This window comes from Dreissena polymorpha, chromosome 5, assembly GCF_020536995.1.
Source record: "Dreissena polymorpha isolate Duluth1 chromosome 5, UMN_Dpol_1.0, whole genome shotgun sequence".
NCBI lineage: Eukaryota > Metazoa > Mollusca > Bivalvia > Myida > Dreissenidae > Dreissena > Dreissena polymorpha.
Window position 1 is genome coordinate 17,347,193 of NC_068359.1, and position 26,270 is coordinate 17,373,462.

A 26,270-nucleotide genomic window follows, 5' to 3' on the forward strand; every position below is an offset into this window, starting at 1 on the left:
AATTGAAATAATGGTATAATTGTTTGAACTATTCTAAGACATACATGTAGTTTGATTTAAATTTTGGTTTTTAACCAACAATGATGTTCTCATTGGTCTAAAGAACAGTATGCGAATAAAGTGTTAAATTTGAGCTTATCAATAATGATCTTTTAGAGAGCTGCCAATATCATTCTATAAATGTTTTTGCCCAGGATTATAGTGAAGGTCACAGTTTCTCTCTACACAGGTCTCCAGATTATTCGTGAAGAGAACGAGCTATCCGGTCAGCCAGGCCGTCCGTGACTCAAAGGAATGTGTAGGGACGGCGGTGTTAGCGGTCTTCCGGGTTTCAAGGGTCGTGTGGGTGAACCAGGCTTCAGCTATGGTGGAGCTAAAGGACCCATGGGAGACGAAGGTTTGCCGGGCCTGCCTGGTGAGTAAATATGGATCAACTGCAGATAAACTGTTTCAACCTTTTTTTTTAAAAAGGGATGTGTGCAGCTTGGGTTGCATCGGGTACCGTAAATAGCATCTGATTGTACTTTTAACTTGTTTTGAATAATAAATGTTACCTTTAAGTTATTCAAAAACTAGATAGATATAGAGATTGTACAGTCACACCAATAGGGGGTCACTATCGTGTATTTCATGAACAAGTATAATCAAATCTAAAATAATTGTTGCATAGTGTGTCCCTTGGATAAATGTACAATATTACAAATTTGTGAAAAGATGCTACAACTGTTGATCTGACAGGGGAGATAATGCTGTAAACAGTGATCCTTTATTGGCGATAGTGATTTATATGAGCTGACATGAATTATTGTTTTGTTCATCTAGTATTAATGCTGTGGGAGGTCATGGGAGGTCCATTGAAGACCTCAAAAGTAAATGGAAACAACTTAAGGTAAATTAAAGTAGTATTTTTAGTAGTAATATTGAAGTTCAATAATACATTATGAGGATGAATACTGCTTTATTTTAATTTTGCAAAATGCCTTATTGTGAGGTGTTAGATGTTGTTTAAATACAAGAAAAAAGTTATGATAATCTAAATGGTAATGATGATATAAAGTTATGCATACACAATTTTACTTTTTTGGGGTACTGAACCTTGCGTACAGTATAAAATTCCCCTGAATACTGTGTGCCAAACATGGTTTCACCCTCATGTAGATACTCAAATTGACTTGTGTGTCACTAAACAATTACCCAAGTTATGAATTATTCTTTTAGTAAATATGACTATTCAACATTTGCTCATTACTCATATCACTTTTATTAATAATTCTTTTTTCTCAGTGCCGGACTGTTGCAAAGGCACGAAAAAACCATAAAGAAGTACAGAAGACAGGTGGTGGGAGCCAGTAAAGGGACTCAATACTGTTCAAGAAAAGGTTTGCAAGTTTTATAAAATTTAAATAAAATATATGTGCTACCTTATACATTGAATTTAATGCCATTTTAGCAGTGATTTACCCGGTTTATGGACGTTTCGTGCCACTACCAGTTCGTGCCACTGATATTTGTGTTGAAAAGGGGTAGACGTTTCGTCCCACTGATAATATATAGGCGGATAGGTGTGAATAATGCCGTATAGGTGTGAATGATATTAGGGTGTATATAAATGTAGAAAATTACAGCAATGTTGACAATTATGATTATAAATAACAAACAAATAAAATGATTTATCGTTAGTATACTAATATTTGTAAATAGTGTATTATATGTGATAAACATAAAGCATAAAGTGTTGTTATTTTTTTATGAATCATGTGTATGCGCTTGTAATAATAAAATAAATGATTTATTGTTAGTATAAAAACATGTGTGCATAGTTCATTATGTTTAATAAATATAAAACATGAATTGCTGTTATTTTCTATGCTTCAATTGTATGTATTATATACATAAATAATAATATATAACATGAATGAACAATAATACAATTTAAAATAAAGTTGTTGTTTTTCTTTAACGAAAAGCTTATGCTTTACTATCGACTCACAAACTTTCATTGAGCCGTATGTGTCTTTACGTAATTAGCAAACAATTAATTACCGACTCGGGCCTTTAATTTACCGACACGGGCCTTTAATGGCCAATTAGTAACCAATTAGTAGACAACTCACCGCTTTAATTATGATACAAATTGTGTATGTGTGTATCAGAGTTTATTTACAGGTCCTACCGGCCTCTTCACGAGGTCTTTGAGGTAAACTGTGTAATTCATTGAAAGAGTAAATAAAGTCAGTTGAACACACAGTATATAATACCGCCAGACGGTACGAACGAACAACGACGTTAAAGGTATTTTTTTACATGTATAGAATAATTAAGCAATATATTATTTTCAATTGATAGTTATAATTTAAATATTATCGTATAAAAACTAATATATCATATTTTCATTGGATAGTTATAATTTAAATATTATTAAATACAAACTAATATATATCATAGTTCACAAAAAGAAATATTCCAGGATGGCATCGCAGAATCAACGGTCGAGCGGGGTGTCCCGACCTAGGGTTTTACGTGCTCGTAGCCCTGTTGCGCCGTGAGGCAGAAACATTGGATCTGACAATTCGCCGTGTGTCGGAGCACGCCCTGACTCGGGTACACCGGAAAATCTTCAAAGAAGTGCACGGGCGGCTCTTCGAGATCTGGGAGAAGTACGAAGACGATGACATGACAACTACTCAACTGCTGAGAGCGTGCAGCCATGTCATCGGGCTGGGACCGAGCACAACCCAGGATGACATCCACAATGAGGACTTCTGAAATGCAATACATTGTATATATGATTTGTGTATGTGTATGATAGGATAGTATGCTGTTGTATTTGTGTTTCTATATTTGTGCACTTTTGTATATGTGTATTAAAACAATGTTTGAATATATTTATGTAATCAATCTAGATATTGTTAAAATTTATGAATGCATTCACTTCTGATGTTGTTAATGTCAATTTATTGCAAATGTTTGTATATATTTATGTAATCTCTGCCAACACAAGATAATCCTACAAGATTGGGTAGGATGCATTTTTTTTGTTTAAAATGTATGTTTGCATTCACTCCTGATGTTTTAATATATTTATGTAATGTATTGTTAATGTATTATATGAAGCATTTAAATTGACTCTTAAACTATCTTGAAAAAAAAACAATGTTGTTTTCCCATTGAACAGATGTTACAATCAAAGGTGCGAAAGTTTCCTGCTATGATTTCACACCTATACAGTATTATTCAACCTATACGCCTATATATTATCAGTGGGACGAAACGTCCAATGCCCTCCTACACAAATATCAGTGGCACGAACTGGTAGTGGCACGAAACGTCCAGCACCCATTTACCCCGTAGTAAAGGAGCTTAAGAAAAAAGTAATTAAAAGTAACATCGCGTAATATCCTCATCTAACTACCACATGCAGTTATTACACTAATTTACAGTCTAGCTTACATGTAGCTCACTTAATACTACTAAGTACAACTATTAACAATATTATTATAATATTATAGTATAAGATTTACATACAAAACATATACTATCAATTATTTTGAATTAAATTAAATGTAATCAACATAAAAATGAAAGTTTGTCAGACACATCATCCAATGAGGTGCAAGATTTGACAAGCATTTTCACAATCTGACAGACATTATCAAGGCACAATTTAATTTGTATTTATTTTCACATTCTTTGTCATCCATTGTCTGAAAGCGGCAAAATTCATGCCATACATATGTTGTCAGAGTTATAAAACATATATAGGGCAATCAAACATAGATTGATGTACATGTTGTAGTTAATTAAACAATCAAACAAATATAATGTAAATCACCAAATAGCAATTAAACTCTATTTCTTACCTTATATTGTCAATATTTGCATTTATACTATTGACAACTCGGCCAATTACTCTGCAAACTGTGCTTCTGCTTACACCATGAGTGTCTGCGACTTCACTGTAAAACGCCCCTTTGGCTAAGTATCTCAGACTCAACAGCAGCTGAAATTGTAAACAATATTGCCAAAGACACATCATAAAGAAAATTAAAAAAAACAACAACAAAAGAATGAGTCATCATTCAGAATTAGTAAGTACTGATAGAATGCACATTGTCGAAACCAATATATGTGTTTCTGGTTAAAACATGTCAGGTTTTTTTTGGTACTGAACAGTTTTCGTCGACCAACAGTTTTATATACTTAAGTATTTTCAATTTGATAACTGCGTTGAATAATCAATTTCTAAAATAGAATCGATAAATTAAATAGGAAAGAAAACTTCCTTTGCTTGATCCACACTGCATATTCTTCGAGATATGAATGAATACAGTCGATTTTCGGTCGAAACTATAAAATTCAATAACAATTAAAACCATTGCCATCTCTACACCGGAAGTTGTTACCGGATGTTCATACATGTACAACATACGAAATTTGGGTCAGGTTATTCAAAGACTTATCAATATACAAAGATAAGCGTTATCGGGTTATCGCGGATTTTCTCCCGGAGGGAACGAGATTTAGTCACGTGGCCAAAGGCTAGGTACAACGAATAGTTCGTCTGTAACGAGATCGTAAGTAACGTGTCGATTGATTCGCAAAATATGAACGGTTATTAAATCAAATGAACGTAACTTGCTGGTGTCTTTGGTGGTACAGAAAACTGCTTTAAATAATTAAATGACCGATGTAATAAACATAATCTTTATGGTAATAAAATTCTTTAATTAATTTTAATGTCACTAATTCATCGGTTCAAAGAATCATCAAAAATTATTTATTCAAAAGTTTTAAGTCAAATAAGCGTCCAATTTTGCAGTCATGCATGCGGGAAATATTGTATGTACGCTAAAAAGAAAAATCTTATAACACATTAAAAAAATTGTTGTAGTTATTAGTAGCAAAGATCTATCCTTAAACAATGTTTATTGGTGGATATTTCCGTAGAGATTCATTGATCTATTAATAAACATGTTTATTTAAGATCCGAAATTAAACAAAGAAGACGCCTAGAATATTGTAATAAAACGAAACGAGTAGTTACAAGTTCTTGTTATTTAAATCACTTTTCAGACATATTGAAGGAGCATTCACGGTAGTTTAAATTCAAACCGGCGCCAGTTGAACGTCTACTGAAGGAGAATCTCGGGAAGTTAGCAGGCCAGTGTAGCTTCAACAGGTGTCAGATTAGTACACTTGCATATTAGGTTGACAGATTTCGCACCTTTTTTAACATGATTTCCCAAAATAAGGCCCCGTGACCCCGGGACAGACCCCCGGATTAACCTACACAACATTCCTACAAACGTATTAGTTTTAACATAAGAATATCATATCATTTTTCATGTACAACATATTTACATGGCAAAATATAACAAAACCGATTTTTTTTCATGGGATGATGATTTAGACCTCGATGAAATTTTAGGAGAATATACCGCAGACGAAGATGCTATTGATAATTCAAATGGGAAGCAAATTGCAATTTATATTTGTCCAGAGTGCAAAATGGAGTATAAAAGTATTTCCGGGTTCCGGGGTCACGTCTTGAAAAAGCATGACAAAAATCTCAAAGGTACGCTATAACGTGTTTCCATGTATCTCTTTGAAATTCAGAAGTCGAAACAGCGGTTATTAAAATAGTTCTTGTTTTAGGAAATAGACCATTAAAGTAAGAAAAACAGGAAAAAACAAATACCTAACAATATACTGATACGTCTTTGGAAAAACGGACTAATTACGTAAATAAGTTGTTAAGCCCCGTTTTCCTATGCTTCTTTCGCATTTTGTAGCCCTACGCACACATTTAAATTCTCTGTAGAAATTCAAATTATTATATACATTAAAAGCAATAAAAGGTGTCCATGCTGAATTGCATTGAGCAAAAGTATACCGTAGTACCTAAGCAGAACGTATCCCCCATCGAGGGTAAACGTTGCATAGAATTAACAAACGAAAAAACGCATGTAAATTATTTGATAGTTTAATACCATATTTAACAACATACAACATTACACAACAGTTCATAATAAATTAACGAAATACCTTTTTATTGAAGAAATGTTGTTACACGAGTCGCGTTTCGAGAAAACTGGACATAATGCTTGTGCGTAGTTTCATCCCAGATTAGCCTGTGCAGTCCACCAAGGCTAATCAAGGACGACCCTTTACGCCTAAATTGGTTTTTTACAAAGAAGAGACTTTATTTAAACGAAAAATGTCATATAAGCGGAAAGTGTCGTCCCTGGTTAGCCTGTATGAACTGCACAGGCTAATCTGGAATGACAATTTACGCAAAAACATTATGTCCAATTTTCTCAGAACGAGATTCATAAAATGAAAAAACAACATTTCTGTAACATTTTTGTGTCATTCAGGTGACCAGCGTGGATACTTTGCAAGATCTGTACAGATTCAAACAAAATAAATACGGCCAAGTCTAATACATATAGTTTATTCATATTAATTACTTCTTGCAGCTGCGGACTACAGAAAGGGTTCAAATCTGTCTAGCGGCAAACAAGAATTTGATGATGCGGAAAACCAACGGTTCCAGCAAGTGTTTCCTATTGCCTATAAAAGCACACTAGAAAATCTTCAAAAAGATCCAATGTATAATATATTGGGTACCTCTAACATTCCTGAGATAGCTAAGCATTGCAAACAAAACGCTAAGTTTGAAAATTACATTAAGTCAATAATAGAAAAGTGCTTCGATGGAAACAAAATCTCTTCTGCAGCAGAGAGAGAAGTTTTCTTCATGAAAGTGCATGCATGCAGAATAGATCCTGCTGTGTCTGGGGATGCAATCAAAGCGCTGAACATGTTTGGATCAAATGTCAGTGATTCTGACCTAAATGCTTTCTTTCAAGACTGTTTGATGAACTTAATTGGTGAATTTTTTAAAGCAAGGCGAAATCTTGAGAAGAAACTATGTGAGAACAGTCACAGTTCCGTAAGTGACCAGGACAACAAAATATTATTTTACATAGCTGGATACATAATTCGTGCATTAGAAAAGAAATATTACAGGCTACATGACAAACATTTACGTGAAAAACAAATAGAAAATATCAAGGGCCTTATCAACAATTCAAGTGAAAAAACATTCACAGACAAATTCACATCGATGTACGAAAAAAAACAACGTGGGGGTCTTAAGAAACCATGTGACAACTTCTTCTTGCTAGTAAGAGAGTTTGAAACAGTTATTCGCAAAGGTGAAAATGTACATGAATTATCACAGATGGAATCAAAAGAAAAAGTGTTAGAATCTTTCATGGAAGGTCATTACAGGGAAAAGCTATTCCCTAGTGCTGCAGAAGAGGAAGAACAAGAAACGTGCACAGACCAATTAATTGAAGACATTTTACATCTGTTTCTTACTGTTCGAGGCCATGCAAAAGCAAAGTCTATAGTCAACAAAGTAAAGAAGGAGCAAAAGAATGAAAACAGGGCAAAGACATCTTCGAGTCTGCGTGGCACATTAAAGTGCATTTCAAACAAATAAACTATAAACCCCAACATATAAGAAGTTATGCAAAATGTCACCTTGTCATGAAAATAAATTAATAACATTGAACTGCAATCTTATAAGGTTGTCACATTTTTCTTATGACAAAATACTTTTTAATGCCAGACTAAAAGATCAAATGGTAAAAAATATTGACTACATTAAAATGTATAATATTGAAATGTTACACCTTGTTGTTTACTTAGCTTATAAAATATATCTGAAAATACAACAATGAAAGAAAATTTTGAAAATGCAGGTTGTCAATTTTTCTCTTAACCCTTTCCCACTCAGAAGCAAATTGAAAATGGCTATTGCGAACAAATATTTAATTATCAATCTACACTAAATAAAACTGTTTTCGTGCGACTGTCACATGGAAGTTAACACCTAATGATCATATAATGCTAACATAGTTTTTTTATTGCAATAAATCTTACAATATCATGTACCTATGGATTTTTGCAAGAGCAATATTACAAATGTATACTAAATGTACTAATTAATACGAAACAGGATCAGTGCTTGGATAATTAATATTATCCTTACATAGTTGTTAAATTAAATAAAATGGAGCAAAACTCATGCGAAATAACAATATAAAACAAGAAATGCGTTTATCAGAAACACAATGTCCCCTTCTGCGCTGCTATTAAGCTATATTTTTTACCTTTGACATTGAAGGATGACCTTGACTGGTGTTTACCACTCAAATTGTGCAGATACTCATGCATGCCACAAATGAAGTTGCTATATTCCAAAAGTTATTCCAAAATGTTAAAGTTTGAGCAAACAAACAAACCAATAGACCGGGCAAAAACAATATGTCCCTCACTATAGTGGTAAATATTTACTCCTTCTACATGTATGTTACACCTAGTTAAAAATTAAGTTTTATGTTTTGTATAACCCCTTTGTTGACCACCTATACGAAAATCAAAAATATAGTTGATCATAGGGATTTGTTTCCTAAACGAATAGTTTTAAAATATATATAAAAACACATATTAAATAATTTTTAAGTCAGACGCAAACAAACCAACAAAATAATAAACAAACAGACAGGGCAAAAACAATATGTGCCCCAGTATAGACTACAGGTAAAACCATCACATTATATATATATATATATATATATATATATATATATATATATATACATACATGTTAATGTAGCAATTTCACTGTTTTTCTTATAAAACTATATGAAGTATGCAGTAGATACATGTATACAATGAAGGATGATAATCAGTTTGAACAATAGCAATAAGTGCAATGCACTCACAACCTAGTAAAATATCATATGTACATGTACATTGCATCAATAAAATGCAGTCAATAATCAGCATAAATGTATCATGATCAAACAAGGTGTATGAGTATTTCAATTTTTATTACACACTTAGTTTTATCAAGCTATGCTCATTATAGACAGCCCTTTACTGATACAATGTATATATACATATTTTTAACAGACTTCATTATTTTCTATGGGAAATACGACGTGGCAATTTTGAATTGTCAACATCGAAGACATGTTCATTTTGTCGTATGTTTCCATGTTTTGGTGGAATAGCCTGTGCAGAAACAGCACGTATTGTCGTCATCATATTCTGCACTTCATATACTGAAGGATTACTGTTGGCTCCACTTTTATGCCTGTAGAGTCCAAAATGTTGTTCTAGCGGGTCTTGGTTGAAGGAATGGGTTAACACATACTCCGCGCCTGCATTTAACATTAATTTTACACATTCACAAATTGAGAAAACGGACATCTTTAGTCCTGTCATGGTCTGATGGCTCAGAAGCATTGTAGATCGTTCCTTAGAAGTGAATTTTTATGGCCTGCTTTTTACCATGTCTTCCCACTCGCGTAAATATGGCAAGAACTCTTCTGATAAGTAAACAAGCCGCTCATCGTTTACACTTTTATATGGATATAAATCTGGGTTGCGTTTGTTTCTTCCCTCGAGCAGGCTTCGCACATTGAGACAGTCAAAAAATCTGTTCATATGGCGTATGAAACGAACTGTCTCTTCAACCTCTTTACCATATAAGTCCTCCAAAGCAATGGCAACAGATTCACTAAAAATTTGAGCCGCAAGATTAACTTTCATATAACTGTACGAGGCGAGCTCAATATGGTTTCTCGTTAATTTAGGACATGGGCTGTACAACTGCAGTTCACAGTGCTCTTCGAAAAGCTTAACAACATGGATCCAAGAAATGTCCATACCATTCCGCCAAAGTTTCTTGGATCTTTGGTGAGCAAATGAATTACTGAAGTTGTTCCTTGTTGTTTTCAATAAATGAGGGACATCCGAAATGAAATATATAGATCTTGTCATATTGTATGGATTGACAGTCTTGTACACAATGCCCTCGTTATCCACTCTGTTCAATGAGAAAAACCTACGGTTTGTTGAGGCTCCATCACAAGTTAAAAACAGAACTTTAAGTTTTAACTGTGTCTCAACAGCAGTAACAGTCTTCCATATTATTGGAAACAAATAATCAGCGGAGACACTTTTAGTGGCAAACCCACAAAGCGGAAAGCACCAGTTGCTAGCTAGGCTCCTTAGCATGACAACTATATTGATAAGTCTTTGGGTTATTCACTACTATAAAAGGAAACAGATTGTTTTATAAATTTCCGAGCAAAAACTTGCCTGTGTGTCAGGAGGTATGGAGTGTCCTCCCTGAGTCCCGCGGGATAAATCCTGCCCAACTATTTCAATCAATTCTTGGGCCGTAGCGCGGTCAACCCGATACCTTGACACAAAGTCCATGTCTCGAACATTCACGAATTGAATGCGAGGACGGAATTGTCTCACATTTCGCCGATTCCGTCGCTGTAAGCGTACATAAGCTTCAATTTCGGCCATTTTACTACCGTCTGCACCACCTTACTGGCAGTTGCAAACGCGCTATACAAATTTGCAACCAGCAGGTGCACGTTGCAACTGCAACTTTTTAATGAAACGGACACAAGGTTGCAAGTTGCAATTATTAGCAAAATTGCAACTGCAACTGCGCTGCAACCGTTAATGAAACGGCCCCCTGAACGCTTCTGACAGTGGGCTACACCACACCGATTTCATGAATTGAATTGAAAGGAAGTGGTTTCTTTAAATATAATTTAATATGTGTTCTACTTTGAGGTTAGTATACGTGTTTTGGTTGAAATAGTGTTTTTATAATGACTGCGGATAATTGGTTTGTTTTATACGATTATTTATCCAATAAATAGTGGATTTATATTTATTTGTAATGTGTTTCCGCGACTTAGTTAAATGGCGGCACTTCTAACTGAAGAATTGCTCTTTCGGAGGCAGTCTACAGTTTTTCTTGGAAATCCCCAGGTCGACAACCACTTGTCTGCAAAACACCCTCATAACAAGGCCTCCGGTCACAACCTTAAAATAGATTCAGACAATATTTAGTGCAGCTCATCAACAGCTTGAAAATACAGCACAAAACAAAGCAGAAAATGCCCTGTAAATTGATATCTGGGGTAAAATAGACCTTTTCGGGGGTCTCGGAACTTGGCGGTAAAAAAAACATTTTTAGATTAACCCGGCAATCACATTTATCATTCCGGGTAAGATAATGCACACTGTCGACAACATGCTTTCAGTGTTTCTTTTCACTTGTAGGGGAATGGTGGTGGGGCCCGTCCAAAGGGAAAAATGCGTCGTTTTTAAGGAAAAAGGGGAAAATTAAAAAATTCACTCTTTTATATGTAATGATATTTATTATATGTTTGTATGAATATAATATTCACAGCAGAATGTCTCTGTCCTTTTTCTGAAATATATATATGATTTTTTCAACATTAGCTTCAGACGGTTCAGCCTTCATGCACAGTCTCAGTTTTCTTAGCCATTTTGAGTCTAATTGAGTTTTTTAAATCGATTAAATGGCAAATTTGAGCATTTTTTATCAATAAAATGGACCAAATTGGAATATTTTATATTTATCATGATTATGAAACAGTTCTTTCTAAAAAATAAAAAAAAATTTTTTTGTATTTTTTATTTTTTTTAACATCAGGAGGGGATTTTTTTTACAAAATGGGGGAAAAATATATACTCTTTTTTGAGGGGAATGGGGCCGAATATCGGCCCCGAAATTGCCATAAAAAAACACTGGCTCTGCACTATCACGGCTAGTTCTGGCTACCATAACTTTAACTAGAAATGGCGCGGCAGAGGCCGACGCGTATCCCCACGCCGAATGTTTGACCAAGGTGTGCCCCAGGGTTGGTAATGGGGCCATGCATAGCTGAGATTGACCGTATTGTCATAAGAGAAGTTCATCATCAATTAGAAGTGAATTGGTGTAGAAATGAAGAAGTTATAGTAAAAGGCAATTTTGGGTGGGTGTGACATATGTGGGCAGGGCGCCCCAGGGTTGGTAATGGGGCCATGCATAGTTGAGATTGACCGTATTGTCATAAGAGAGGTTCAGTATCAATTTGAAGTGAATCGGTGTAGAAATGAAGAAATTATAGTAAAAGGCAATTTTGGGTGGGTGTGGTCTATGTGGGCGGGGCGCCCCAGGGTTGGTAATGGGGCCATGCATAGTTGAGATTGACTGTATTGTCATAAGAGAAGTTCAATATCAATTTGAAGTGAATCGGTGTAGAAATGAAGAAATTATAGTAAAGGCAATTTTGGGTGGGTGTGGTCTATGTGGGCGGGGCCCCAGGGTTGGTTATGGGGCCATGCATAGTTGAGATTGACCCTAATGTCATAAGAGAAGTTCAGTATCAATTTGAAGTGAATCCGTGTAGAAATGAAAAAATTATAGTAAATGGAATTTTTTGGTGGGTGTGGCCTATGTGGGCGGGCGCCCCAGGGTTGGGATTGGGGCCATGCATAGTTGAGATTGACCCTAATGTCATAACAAAAGTTCAGTATCAATTTGAAGTGAATCCGTGTAGAAATGAAAAAATTATAGTAAATGGAAATTTTTGGTGGGTGTGGCCTATGTGGGCGGGGCGCCCCAGGGTTGGGAATGGGGCCATGCATGGTTGAGATTGACTGTATTGTCATAGGTGAGGTCCAGTATCAATTTGAAGTGAATCGGTGTAGAAATAAAGAAGTAAATGTAAAATAACCTAAAAAAATGAGTGATAATTTCTGACGCGGCCCCACCCCAACCCCTATAACTTTTGACCCAGGGGTCAGATCAAAATTCCAAATAGTGCAGGGTCGCACATATGCTCATAGCTACCATGTGTGTAAATTTCAAGGTTCTAGTGCTTTTAGTGTAGGAGGAGATAGTGGCCAGGACGGACGGACAGACAGACGGACGGACGGCGGAGATCACCACAATATCCCCACCTTTTTTTCAAAAAGCGTGGGGATAAATATTGCTTTTTATGATTTTTGACTGGACCAACCCCATTAGGAAAGTCAACCAGAAATTCCTGAAAAGTTGACATTTAACAAAGACTGGTCCAAAACAGCTTTTTAATGCAGTTATTGGCCCAAATCAACCACTTGATCGGAAAGATTGACATTTTTCACATTTAACTGATATATTCTTTCACAAAATTCTATCTTTAACATTTTAAATTGATCTTTTCTGCTCTAACATATCAATAAAACAGCGATGAGACAAACATTTTTGAAATGGGAATCTCCCGAGATTTTACGGTCATATGACGTTATTTCTATATTTAGTAACATACCATTTGCTCAAGTGTTTTCAAATTTGGAATGACATTTCCCGGTACAGTAGACTCTGCCAATACCGGACTGTCCGAATACCGGAGATCTCCAGATTCCGATCGGTTGAGCCAGCCCCGTATTTTCCCCTTTTATTTCTTTGTTAAAAGATGTTGAATAAACCAAACTCTCTCAAAACCTGAAACCGAACGGAAATCTTGAATTTCGTCATTTTCAACGTAAAATACATTGAGTACACCAGACGGTCTAAATTCTCCAGATGCCCGTGGCGTATAAATTACAATACCTAGTCAGCATGGCGCGTGCGGTGTCACACATTCCGCTCGCGCCATTATTGATAATCGGATTAAACATACCATAAAGGTGTCAAGTTGTTTCCGCGCTATTGAATTCCGATTAAATAATGTAAAACAAACTGTGAATGTCTATTATAGACGTGCGGTAACACCAAAAAGTGATTGACGGGATTGTCTTATGATAAACAATTTTATTACAAAATTAATGTATGCCGTTGCGACGAGCACTTTCTTGCGATCTTCTCGGGTAGTTTAAAAGATCCTATACATGTAGCCATGTTTTTAACGCTTAAATAGTTGTTTGTTGGTTTGTCAGATAAAACTGTGAGAAATATGACCGTTAAATATCCATCCATCTGTCAGCAAATTTATTCATTGCGTTTTTCCTTATTTCAAACGCATCTTCAGTATTAATAATCTAAAATTTAAAATCGGTATGGAATGGTTTTTAACCAGGTTTTCCGAAGGAAAAAACTGGTTATTAGATTGGCGAATGCGGGCGGGCTGGCTGGCTGGCGGGCTGGCGGAATAAGCTTGTCCGGGCCATAACTATGTCGTTCATTGTCAGATTTTAAAATCATTTGGCACATTTGTTCACCATCATTGGACGGTGTGTCGCGCGAAATAATTACGTCGATATCTCCAAGGTCAAGGTCACACTTTGAGTTCAAAGGTCAAAAATGGCCATAAATGAGCTTGTCCGAGCCATAACTATGTCGTTCATCGTCAGATTTTAAAATCATTTGGCACATTTGTTCACCATCATTGGACGGTGTGTCGCGCGAAATAATTAAGTCGATATCTCCAAGGTCAAGGTCACACTTTGAGTTCAAAGGTCAAAAATGGCCATAAATGAGCTTGTCCTGGCCATAACTATGTCATTCATTGTGAGATTTTAAAATCATTTGGCACATTTGTTCACCATCATGGGACGGTGTGTCCCACGAAAGAATCACGTCAATATCTCCAATGTCAAGGTCGCCACGACTAAAAATAGATTTAAAAAAAAAAAAAAACTTACAAAGGGGGTTAATTTTTTTTGGTCATTTCAAAAGTTCAGTTTGAGTTTTCTCCCTTTATCAGATTTTTTTTTCACAATGAAAACCTGGTTTTGTGACAATTTTGTCCCTTGTTTTGCTTTAAGTCAATAAAAACACATATTTTGAAGAATACTTTAAACATGAACATTACATGAGTACAGTTATCACATGGTTCATGCAAATGTATATGGTTTGTTATATTCCTATATGATTTTGTACACAATGCATACAATGTATATTTTGGCAATATGCCTACTCTTGGTAAACCGGAACTCTTTGAAAACCTGACGATCAGGCCGGTCCCCAGACTGTCCGCTTTACAGAGAGTCTACTGTATTTTAAATTATTCTTGCTTGTTTTGTAAACAAATTTTAATGTTAATACAAACTCAAGGTAAAAATTATATAAAATTACCTGATTCACTTTGAAATCAGTCTTTTAATCCAACAGACATAAGTTGTTAATCACAAGTAATAGATTTCAGAAAACGAAAGTAATGTTTACAATTTCAGCAAAAAATGTCCAGGTCGATACGAAAGTATCCAAATGAAAACTCGTCATGTAACAAAGCAACAATGGCGTCAAAATTGTGAATTTCAGGGTGATGAGAGTTATTTTCATCTATTCCAAGATGCATTTGAAACATTTGAACATTAAAATATGCCCTAATGCAGTAATTTATATTTATTCACCAATTATATAGAAATGTATCCAAGAAAATGAAATGTCTTTGATTTATAGCGTGACATAAATATGTTACGACTCTGGTTGACTTTAGATATGGTGTTGGCTTCAGCGTACAGGTCTGTCAATACTATATAAACTGTACGCTACAGTTTCTTTAGCTATATCATAGCAAATGCTTTCAAACTGAGCCAGACATAAGCCCTCATGACCTTAAAACTTTTTTGCACTGCTAACTTATTTAAACCCACGGTTGAAATCTGTCAAATGTCGGCTGCTTCAAGCAGGAAGTGCATGTGTTTACCTCTCACTGAGCATGTGCAGAATGTTGACTAAAATCCAGGTCACTTAGTTTTGAATTACTGAAAACAAGTGAAATTAATCCTAAAAAAATGTTGTGGTTCGGGTCACCCGACTCTACCTAGGAAAATGCGCCGACCCTAAAGTTTTTATTGGCCGTGCAAAGCAGGTTGTGCAAACTAAACATTATATCAACACAGGCTGTTGACGAGAGAACCAGCTGATGAATTTTTAATAGAAAGCTGATGGCAGGTAACGAAGTTAAAACAGATTTTTGTAAAAAAAAAATCCGATAGCTTTTGCTGTTGTGCGACATGGTGGAATACGTACGGTTTGCGGTAAATGTCGTAAAGTGAAAGTCGTGATGGGGAACTACGAACGGTTTGCGGTAAAGGAGTAAAGGTTAAAAGAAAGTAAACACGCAGATGTGGAAGTTAAGGAAAGTTATATTAAATAAATGCGAAACGAAAGACGTATTTAAATGAGGTATTGATTAAAATTGACTACACTTTCGAGAGGGGAATTTTTCATATATTTGGGGGAAAAATATATACTCTAGAGATGGGGGAATAGGGCTGAATAACGCCGAATATTTCATAAAAAACAACACTAGACACGTTATGTGCTTTAACAAATTATAGTTAAATTAATTACGCACAACTGTTAATGTTTTGTTCGATTCTCAAATGAACATTATTCAAATTGTAATCCAAAACATGCTTCCGAATTTTAATGCTTACGTGACATTTACAAATTCTAGCGTCAAATAAACAGTGCTTTATCCTTTGTCTCAATAAAAAGCGCGCGTAAATTATGCAGACATGTAGAACGTCGCATGGAAAGTGTGGGTGTATTTTGTGTTTTATAAAAATATGAACATCACGTCAGGCGATTTATGCGTGTTCAGTGGAAAAAACCTGCGCCGATTGGACGTTATTTCATTGCATCTTTAAATAGTAACAAATGCCAAACTTTATTTGATACTTAAGAAAATTAATGGCGAATGTTTGTGGTTCTTGAAATTCCTGAGCACTTATATCGTATTTACCAGAATTTGCTTTAATACAGGATTATCGGGTACTGAGTAGCGACGGGAAAAGTATATTCAGTAATAGAAAGAAAGTATGGTTGATACGGATGTACATGTATTAAGGAATCGATCGAGACGGGATTATGCGTATCTTTGTGGGAAATACCCGGTACACTACACGATAATGGGAACATTTTTCTATGGTGTACAAGAGGTTTTATGTGAAAAACATCAACATAGAATGACTTTTAACAACAGGCACCTTGTCTGGAGAAAAAATAAATAAATACACCTTAAATTAAGGAAATTGACCGGGGCGAATATGCAAATAGGGCTAAAAAATTGTAGACTGACTCCCTAGCTTAAAGTCACTATTGGTATGCATTTAATATGATCACTTGCATTCAACTTGCAGAAGTTAAGACTGTTAACATCTTCACGGGAGAATAGAACGGGAGTGTAAAAGAGTAACCATTCCAAGATACTGAAATTGTTATCAGTATCAATGTAAGAATGTATTGAACTGAAATTGTGATCAGTATACATGCATGAATTTATTATAAAAGCAGATATGTATGTTTCTTATTGATCATTATATGCTTTTGTCTATACCACTTTGTTTTAAAAAAGCCACTAGATGACTACCTTATTCTTATTTGAATACAATGTTATATATATATAATTTGTGTTTATTGTTATTTTCAGGTTCTCTTCCTTCCTTGAACACCTTTAACAATATAATATTATAATACAAAATATGTAGCACTAAATAAAATATAAACTATCTTATAAGGCTTTACGTGTCTTAAATTTCTAAAGGCTAAGACGAACTCACACTCGTGGAAATATAAAATATTAATATTTATTTTACAAATAACACCAGTGTTACAAATTGGCGTGTTACGTGTGTTTTTAACAGAATTTAAATTTTAGACATTTTAAGTGCTACTTTGTGCTAAACAAGTTTTTTTCGACTATTGTCAACATAATAAATCAACATGTGATCCACGAGGACATCGATTTGTTGCTGCGGGAGGAACCCCTACGCTGCATGAGGAGCTGCTTTAGACAGCGTGTGTACAGGAGATTGCTGTGATATCTTTAGAGGTTTTTACTTTGCCTGGACATTTTGAAGCTGTTTGGTGCGTTGTGAATTTCTAAGTGGTCATCGCGCTGCCGCTATTGTTCCAGTTTCCAGTTATTCTAGTAGGACTATTTTGTGGGTAATCATCTGCCCACATAACGCAAATCTTCAAGACCTTCATCCTGCTCATTAGATCTACACGGAAGATTAGGACAATTAATATTTTAAATTTCCCGACGTGAACAATTAACAATTGTGCATCTAGTGGCTGAAAAAAAAATGTGTTATTATCCAGGTCAACAGAGCGTGAGTAGAAATTTTTGTACGAGAGGTTCACTTGCATGATGTATTAATATTTGGTGATGGAATATCTCTGTTTTAACATAAAACCTAGTTAATTAACTAACATTGCATTTAATTCTTCAGAAATGCTGCTATTGTCTTTTAAATAAGATTTTTTTTATGCACAGTATGTTGAGAGTTTAAAACTTTTGGCAACCTTCCAATTTTCTGAGTCTGTTTTGTCATGGAAGTCAGTCACCCCCCAGGGGGTTTTCCAGCCATTTTGGGAAAAGGAGTCTGGTCAAACTGGGATTTTTTCATCGATAAAAGTGGCAAATTTTTATCTACAAAAAGGACCAAATTGTTTTTTTGTTTTTTTTATCAACAAATATTGACACAACAGGTCTTTCCTGGCCATTTTGGATAAAAATCTTATAAATTATGGTTATATATTGTGTAGGTTGTTTAAAAAATAAAATTGAGATACAGAGTCTAATAAGACACTTCTTAATTTTTTATATTTTTTTTTTGAAATTGGATTTTTTTAAATAAATTTTGGTTTGGGATAGGGTCCGTTTGCTTTTGGAATCAGGTCCGTTTTACGGCCTTTTTAACATAGCAGAAAATCCCCTGCCCCAAGTCTGCAAAACTAACTTTTTTGTCTTTATAGCCAATGAAAATGTCATAGCCATGCACTCACTCAGAGGAAATTTTTCATAAACAGATAAACATTGAATTAATTTACAGTGACATTATCATGAAAATGAAAAAAGTACAAGCGCATATTTTCCCTTAGCCACCTATGAATAGGACTTAATGCAACATACTTGCTGCTCATATTTCCTGCGTTTCGCTACAGTCTCATCCGTTGGTGGCAACTTTTTTCCAGGGACAGGGCAACTTTTTTTTCCAGGGACAGAACTAGACGTCGGAGCTTTCAGGAATAGAAGCCTGATATGGTTCTTAAACAAAATCAATTTTATAACCACTCACTGCATTAAGAATCCAAGCATCATTTGTAAATTGCTGCCAAACGTTTAGATGATTTTTTAAATTTCCAACTAAACTTACTTTTAATCCATTTATTCCATCCTGTTAGGGGCCGGTATTGTACTTGTAGCTGCAGCGTTTGCCCTCCTAAGAGGTCTGCTCTTGAACGGCCTCATGTTGGCCCCTCTCTGGAGATATGCAGGGTTTTTTTTTAAGAGAAAGGGGAAGACGCTGGCACTGGGTGAAAGGGGAAAAAAAGAGTGCGAAAGAGACATATTAGGGGAAAAAATAAAAATTGTTCATTTCAATGTCTATAACTTATCAAAAAAGGCATGTCTCTGTCCTTTTTGTTTTTAAACACATTTAACACGTATTAAAGTCAAAGTCCTTAACATAGTTGCAGGTGTAGATCTAATAATGGGAAATGTTTTTTACTATATTTCTGTACTGGGGCCGGGGGGGCGATGTCAATTTTGTGATTTCAATTTCATGATGAATGGGTTGACGATCTTGATCTGCTTCAGTATTGGAAGGGAAAGGAGCGGCAGCTGCCGATTTTCTACTTTCACTTTCACAATGTTCGATGTTGATTACCTCAGAATCCTGCTGGGTTTTAACGGTTTTCGATGATTCTTTCTTAAAAAATACCTCGATGCGTTCAGTATCTTCGTCCGAACGTTTTATTTTGTTTGTGTAAGAACGCCAATTGTGAGGCATTTTTTTCTGTTGTCACGTTTATATCTTGGCTTGCACATAGCCCGGATGAAAATTCGACTGGTTTCCGGTAATTAATTAACGAAACACCCTTCTCGCGCTAGACCGGTATCCAGTAAAATAGTCACATGATTATTACGATTAGTTGCCCAGTTTACATGACGTAATTTAAGAGCTATATTTAGAATAACTGGGATTCCCAGATTTTTTGTGTTCGTCTGGAGAGAGAGAGCGAGATCGTTGTACATGGTGCAAATTGGATAATTGTTGAATGCCCAAAGGAAAAATAAACATTTATTTGAGAGAAAATATTATATTTTGGTGAAAAGTGATATTTTTGGTGGGGAAATTGTATTTTGAAGGGAAAAATTCTGGTAGGGGAAAATGCCGAATATCGGCGCCACTTTCTTAGTAAAAAAAAACCCTGATATGGCATCTGATATGGCAAGTAACGGTGGCCAACCGGTCGCCTCATGGTATATCTACCACGATCCCTGCCAAAGTAATGCTCACGGTTAGGCAGTAAGAAAATATCATTGCAAAATTGGGAATCACAATTTTTGATTTCCTTTGTGATATCATCCTCAAATAATTAAGTTGTGATGTGCATTGACACCTGACACAGGCCTGAATATATTTTCTTGAGACAAGGACGTATCATATAACGTCTACGAACAGAGATGTTGTATTGGACTAATGTCTCAGAATTGTCAGACAATCAGAAATGCAAGTTTTAGCCTTAGCTGAAATGTGGCCCTTTAAAAGATCTGCAAGTTTTATAATAATTGTGAAACCGGATGCCACCAAATTCTGAATGTCTACCAACAACCTATCATTGACATGAGACTTTTTGTCTAGTATTTTCCAAATGTTTTGGTTAACCAAAGGTGGTGTAGCACGATCACAATTTTGGGTACTTTATACTTGTCCAAAAACACATGAAACTCACATGGGGCAGAATACAGGCTACATTTATGAGTTTAGCCAAAGAATCTGACACTGACTTGCCCTTATCAGGGGTTTTCAACTTGGCATATCCCGTTCCAAATCACTCTTATCACATGAAACAATGTTATTGTTACTATCTGAGCCAAAAAAAGCATCAGAAAAAACCTTATTAATATTAGAATAACCTTTTTATGCCCCCTTTCGAAGAAAAGGGGGCATATAGTGATCAGACTGTCCGTCTGTCCCTCTGTCCGGCCGTCTGTCTGTCCGTCTTTCCGTCACACTTTGCGTTTAGGTTTCGAAAAATGCTCATAACTTCTATGTCCCTTGAGATATAACCTTCATATTTGGTATTCATGTGTATATGGACAAGGCCTTTCCATACGCACAAACATTTTTACCCCTGTGACCTTGACCTTGAACTTAGGGTCCGCGTTTAGGTTTCAAAATCTGCGTTTAGGTTTCAAAAAATGCTCAAAACTTCTATGTCCCTTGAGATATAACCTTCATATTTGGTATGCATGTGTATATGGACAAGGCCTTTCCATACGCAGACAAATTTTGACCCCTGTGACCTTGAACTTAGGGTCCCCGTTTAGGTTTCGAAATCTGCGTTTAGGTTTCGAAAAAAGCTCATAACTTCTATCAAGCGTTTATAGCGGGCATAAGTCATCCTATGGTGACAGCTCTTGTTCTTTATCATCACTGGCACAAAATTACTTGCTCTCTTAAAGGTTCCATTTGATAAGGAACTTCAACCACATCCTCATATTCTGGGACAAAACTACCGGCAACGTGCTCCGAAGAAACCACGTGCTCAGCGGCCACATGTTCGATCCCTAATAAATTTCGTAATGAAGCAATATCTTTTTGAGACAATATAGTCATGTCTTAAACATTCTCCGAAGAGTTTGCAATACGGTCCGAAGACATATTTGCATTGTCTGAAGATTTTTGTTTTTTGTCCAAAGACTTTTTCGATTTCTTGTCAGTCTTTTTTGGCTTGACAACTTTCGTAACAGTGATGCTACTTTTCTTTTTGTATTTAATTTTTCATTATGATTATCTTGGTTCAAAAATCCAGGAAATTCATTATCGGATGTAACCTCCCCAAAGGAGAGCACGTCTTAATCTGCCATAACAGAAAAAACAATGAACTAACCTTACGTGCGGTCTCTCTGACGCCAAAATGGCAAAATAGAGAATGAACGAGTTTCTGGTTTGACTTTGCATGCGTTGGTCAGAGTGTAGTAAATTTTGTACGTCTAAAATGCGTCTGTCTTTTTACGTCCAGAATGGAATGCTCTCTATACATGTTAAGTCCAGAATGGAATTCTCTCTATACATGTACATGTGAAAGCCAGGAGGTTTTATGAAAATAATGTTTACAACACACATTCTATCGGCTATCTTCAGTTCCAATTCTATCAAACAACGAGTGTATCTATTTTAAACATCCAAGAGCTAATTCTAATGACACTCAAATTGCAAATATTGCAAAATATCAAATCGACTTACTATACAAGACGTTCAACAGCTGGAGGCCCTCACATTTTTTCTTTTTCTTATAGCCCTTCAAATTGTATCCTCTCGCCAGCTTGTTCGACATGGCCTCCTTCATAATCCTTTCAACCAAATTGCGAACATTTGCCCCACCAAACATGGAAAGAAACCTCACCTTAAATGAATACATAAACGTGTTTGTACATGTACAAAGTACCATGTAGATATAAACATCATGAATTTTCTAAATAATGTGCTTACTGCTAATAAGAAATATGGTGTATTTTTAAGGGAAGTGTTACTTGATGATCCTATGAATCAAAATTTCACAGTCTTCAGTTCAATATTATACAGTACAATTTGAGTCCACCATGCCATACTTTCAACTGAGAAAGCAGAATAATGTTACATCCATTGGCACCACACACTATCATGTTTGTGGGCACTTAAGGCTAATCTAAAAGTTTAAAAGGGTTAAGAAAAAATCAAAGTTGGACTCACATATATGACATTATGCTTTTGTGACCACAGAGGTCATTGTAGCTTCATCACTAAGATGCTTTTCAAACTGGTCCATATGCTCAAATGTTCGAATTGGAAGACTGATGTTCTCTGGCAGTTGCATTGGCTCGTCATCAGTAGCTGACCTAGCCAAGAGCTGCTGCAGCATCTGCTTCATTTCCCTGCAGGGCTGAACATTAACAGTTGTCCTATTGCCCCTGGCAAGTGAAAGTTGGGTCCGGGCAAGTTGTTTTATAATCTAGTTGCCCGCCCAGGCAAGTGCAAAAAAGAACAAAGAGCATTTGATTGAGACTTTAATAAGACTAATTGCTGTTATCATTTTGTTAAATGTGCAAAAATAAAAAAGGTTTTCTGGTGTATCATTTTGATCTTTATTTACAAATATGAGGTTTACAGTTAATGTGATATTTCATGTTTGGGCAAGCGGCTTTACGTTAAGGGCAAGTATATTTTATAAGCACTTGCCCGGCAGGGCAAGTTGGTTTTTAGGTTAATGTTGAGCCCTGCCCTGTTCTCATCCCTCATTGTTTCCAACACAGTTACAATCTGTGTAACTGCATAAATCTGAATATAGAGTAAAAAAAGAAACTGTAACTGCAATTATGTAGACAATAATAAATATCACAGCTGGGTTCGATGTAATTAAAATCAATTGGAACTTGGAGCTAAATTTTGCAATTATATCATTTTGTAATTTGACCCTAGATGATGCCAACAATTCACATGTCATTAACTTCATAATATTATTGGCAAAATATTTTATCTTTAAATGCAAACAAGAGAAAACAACACCACTAGTAGAAGCTTTTGTACCATTTTTAGCTCGGTGTTTTCTCCTAGTTTTTCATAAACCATTCTAGTTTTTTCTAGCTTTCTGCTGTTTTTTTTCCAGAGCACTCCTAGTTTTCTCCTAGTTTTTTGTTAAGGCCTGCTGGAAAGCCTGTATATTTAGCTCTGTCCTCTTCAATTTGTGCGGTACTACGATGTGCTCTTGTACGTTTCATTCCTTGCTTAGGTATATCTAGCTCTGTCCTCTTCAATTTTTGTGTCACAACGCTGTGCTCTTTTACATTTCATTCCTTGCTTATATCTAGCTCTGTTCTCTTCAATTTGTGCGTCACTACGATCTGCTCTGGCCTGTTTCTTTTTTTGCTTATAATATATCTATCTCTGTCCTCTTCAATTTGTGTGTCACTACGCTGTGCTCTGGCCTGTTTCTTTGCTTATATCTAGCTGTGTCCTCTGTTCATCACTACACTGTTCTCTTGCCTCTTTCTTTCTCTGCTGATCTTTGAGTCTATTTGCTTCCATATATCCTGAAGTTTGTTCTGTTCTTTTTTGTTTATGATAGATAGATGGATGGATTGATGGATGGATGGATGGATAGATGGATTTATTTTAGTATAATGATACATGATAAAACATATCTACATACATGATAAAATAAATGAAACCATGCCAATAACATTATACCAAGGATTACACAAAAAAGAGAACTTAATCTCTCATTTCCATTGTGGTCATTGGATATTGATGGTAGTGACAAAGAGAGACATGAGATGAATATCAGAGACTTGAGTTATACAAGACAATTATTTGCATAAAAAGGTAGATATATTAAACTGTGGATCAATTAAAAAATAACTACATAATTAGATCTAAAAGAATGATTACATATTAAGAAAATAAGTTTTAACTGACAACTTAAAGGTGACATGCCAATCTTTTTAAAACCCGTAAAAACCATTTATTTATTGAATTTAGTGCATATAAAAACGTTTTCTCACTTCACACATCGATTCAATCACGGTGTTATTAGCGAGAACGAGTTTGACAAAGTCGCGAGTTTTCACACATTCCGAGCCACTCGCCATTTTCATTCAAACCTGTAGTGACGTCAATTAACCCTTGCGCAGTGCGCGTGCTATCAATGCGCATGCACTCAATAACGAACCGGCGGTATAGGGCTTCGAATGTCAAAACGTTAGAAACTTAAGTTACTAAGAAAAATTAATAAAAATGGAAAATGACAGTGATAATGACGAGTTTTCTGATGAACCTTATATGTTTGAGCCTGAATTAAGTGACAGTCCGTCTGATTTATCTGAATCTGACTCGGGCAGCGAGGAATTGTTTGCCGATGCTCGAGATGAACATCGTATTGGGAATACTGATTGGTAAATATATAACTTTCTTATTTTGTTGAATGCACAGGTTTGGTAATACGGATTGGTTAATATATGACTTTCTTTTTTTGTTAAATGCACACAAATTTGGGAAAAAGACAAATAAATCGTTGATTGTAATTCTATAATACGAGCGCGTTGAATACGATTACGTTGAATGGTTAATAAATATCAACACAGAACGGATACTTGCACCAGTTCTGAATGGAAAGAATTTCTGAATTGACATGCAAACATTTTTTGTATTTTCAGGTGTACATGTTCATGTTGCACACCGTATCGCATGCAAATTGAGTGCAAATGCTGCACTGAGTACTCATAGCTAATGGAAAAGATGGAAGACGCAGGGGTTACAAGTGCATAACTGAGCACTCTGGCTTCCCTGCCAACTGTCAGTTTTTATAAACAAAGTCCACGGCAGAAATCAAATAACACCATGTTTTTTTTCCGTAATTTTAATAACACAATTGTCATTTGTATTTCATATTGTTAACATGTTTAAATACAAATATGAATACAAATAACACGAAAAAGATAACAAATTTAATTAACTATAAAAATATTTATGTATACAACAGGTTGATTAAGTTGTTGAACTGTTAACTAAAATAACAATCTGCTACACCATGATTATTGGATGCTTTAAAGATCTCCACTTTTTCTATTATATTTTTGTTATCGTAAAGTTTTACCAACATTTGAAATAAATATATAAACAAGCTGTTTAAATTGTTCAAAAGTACATTCCCATAACAACCTGCTAAAACATGGTTTGTAACTTTGTGGTTGCATACAAAAACTTTTTTTTACAAATTTCCAGAAAGCAAGTTTGTTAAATTGTTAGGAATCAACATTTGAAATAAATATATATGCAAGCTGATTAAGTTTGTTAAACTTATAAGTATAGTACCAATCTGCTACAACATGGCTTGTGTTATTACATAAGTTGAAAAGTACCAATGTTTTACTAATATTCATAATTATGGCATCCTTATACATTTTACTTCAGAGTCTACAGATACATTGCAGATAGAAGACTGGCTCGTTGGATTTGGCAGTGCCTGGGCAAGAAGGACCGACGACCACTTCCATCATGCGCTGTGGCAGCCATTCGTCAGAGGTTTCTGTCTGGCGCTTACTCTGGGTTTCGCTTTGCTAATTAAACCGCGACCGATGAGCTTGAACAGCCTCTGTCTTCATGATCCTCTTGGCAGATGACGACAGCGGTGGTGGTGATAACAGGACATTAGCAGAGGCAGCACTTGCATTGGCATCGCTCTTTAACTCCTCTTTTAGCCTAAGTAGCTCTATTAATAGTTCACCAACATAGTCTGAAAGTTATATTTTAATACATTATAATAATTTAACAATTTTCCTACCCTTTGTTTTGAAAAAAAAAACAGTGTATGGTTTTTGACTTGTTGTTTTTCAACTATGTATTATAGTCATCTAGGAATTAAAAAATAAATATTTCATAAAAGA

General features: G+C 35.4%; 1 protein-coding gene and 2 long non-coding RNA genes across 3 annotated transcripts; 2 read left to right on the top strand and 1 right to left on the bottom strand.

The window, feature by feature from the left end:
- On the bottom strand, positions 1–10,567 carry LOC127881149 (uncharacterized). Its single transcript, XM_052428832.1, has 3 exons — positions 10,183–10,567; positions 3,861–4,000; positions 1–412 (listed from the first exon to the last, which is right to left on the bottom strand). Exons 1-3 carry the CDS (start codon positions 10,396–10,398, stop codon positions 259–261), a joined length of 510 nt encoding a protein of 169 aa, XP_052284792.1. The 5' UTR covers positions 10,399–10,567; the 3' UTR covers positions 1–258.
- On the top strand, positions 4,422–7,764 carry LOC127881154 (uncharacterized). Its single transcript, XR_008049934.1, has 3 exons — positions 4,422–4,574; positions 5,074–5,179; positions 6,480–7,764. It is a non-coding gene; the product is annotated as an uncharacterized LOC127881154 (long non-coding RNA).
- LOC127881153 (uncharacterized) lies at positions 10,418–26,270 on the top strand. The gene is made up of 3 exons (XR_008049933.1): positions 10,418–10,674; positions 17,265–17,949; positions 25,798–26,270. It is a non-coding gene; the product is annotated as an uncharacterized LOC127881153 (long non-coding RNA).

Bases quoted from the DNA above. Each gene is read 5' to 3' on its own strand.
- LOC127881149 (XM_052428832.1), bottom strand. From the start codon at position 10,398: ATGGCCGAAATTGAAGCTTATGTACGCTTACAGCGACGGAATCGGCGA. The intron at 4,001-10,182 runs GCAAGTTTTTGC...TTACAATTTCAG, and splicing joins CCATACCTCCTGACACACAG to CTGCTGTTGAGTCTGAGATA. The intron at 413-3,860 runs GTAAGAAATAGA...TTTACTCACCAG, and splicing joins GCAAATATTGACAATATAAG to GCAGGCCCGGCAAACCTTCG.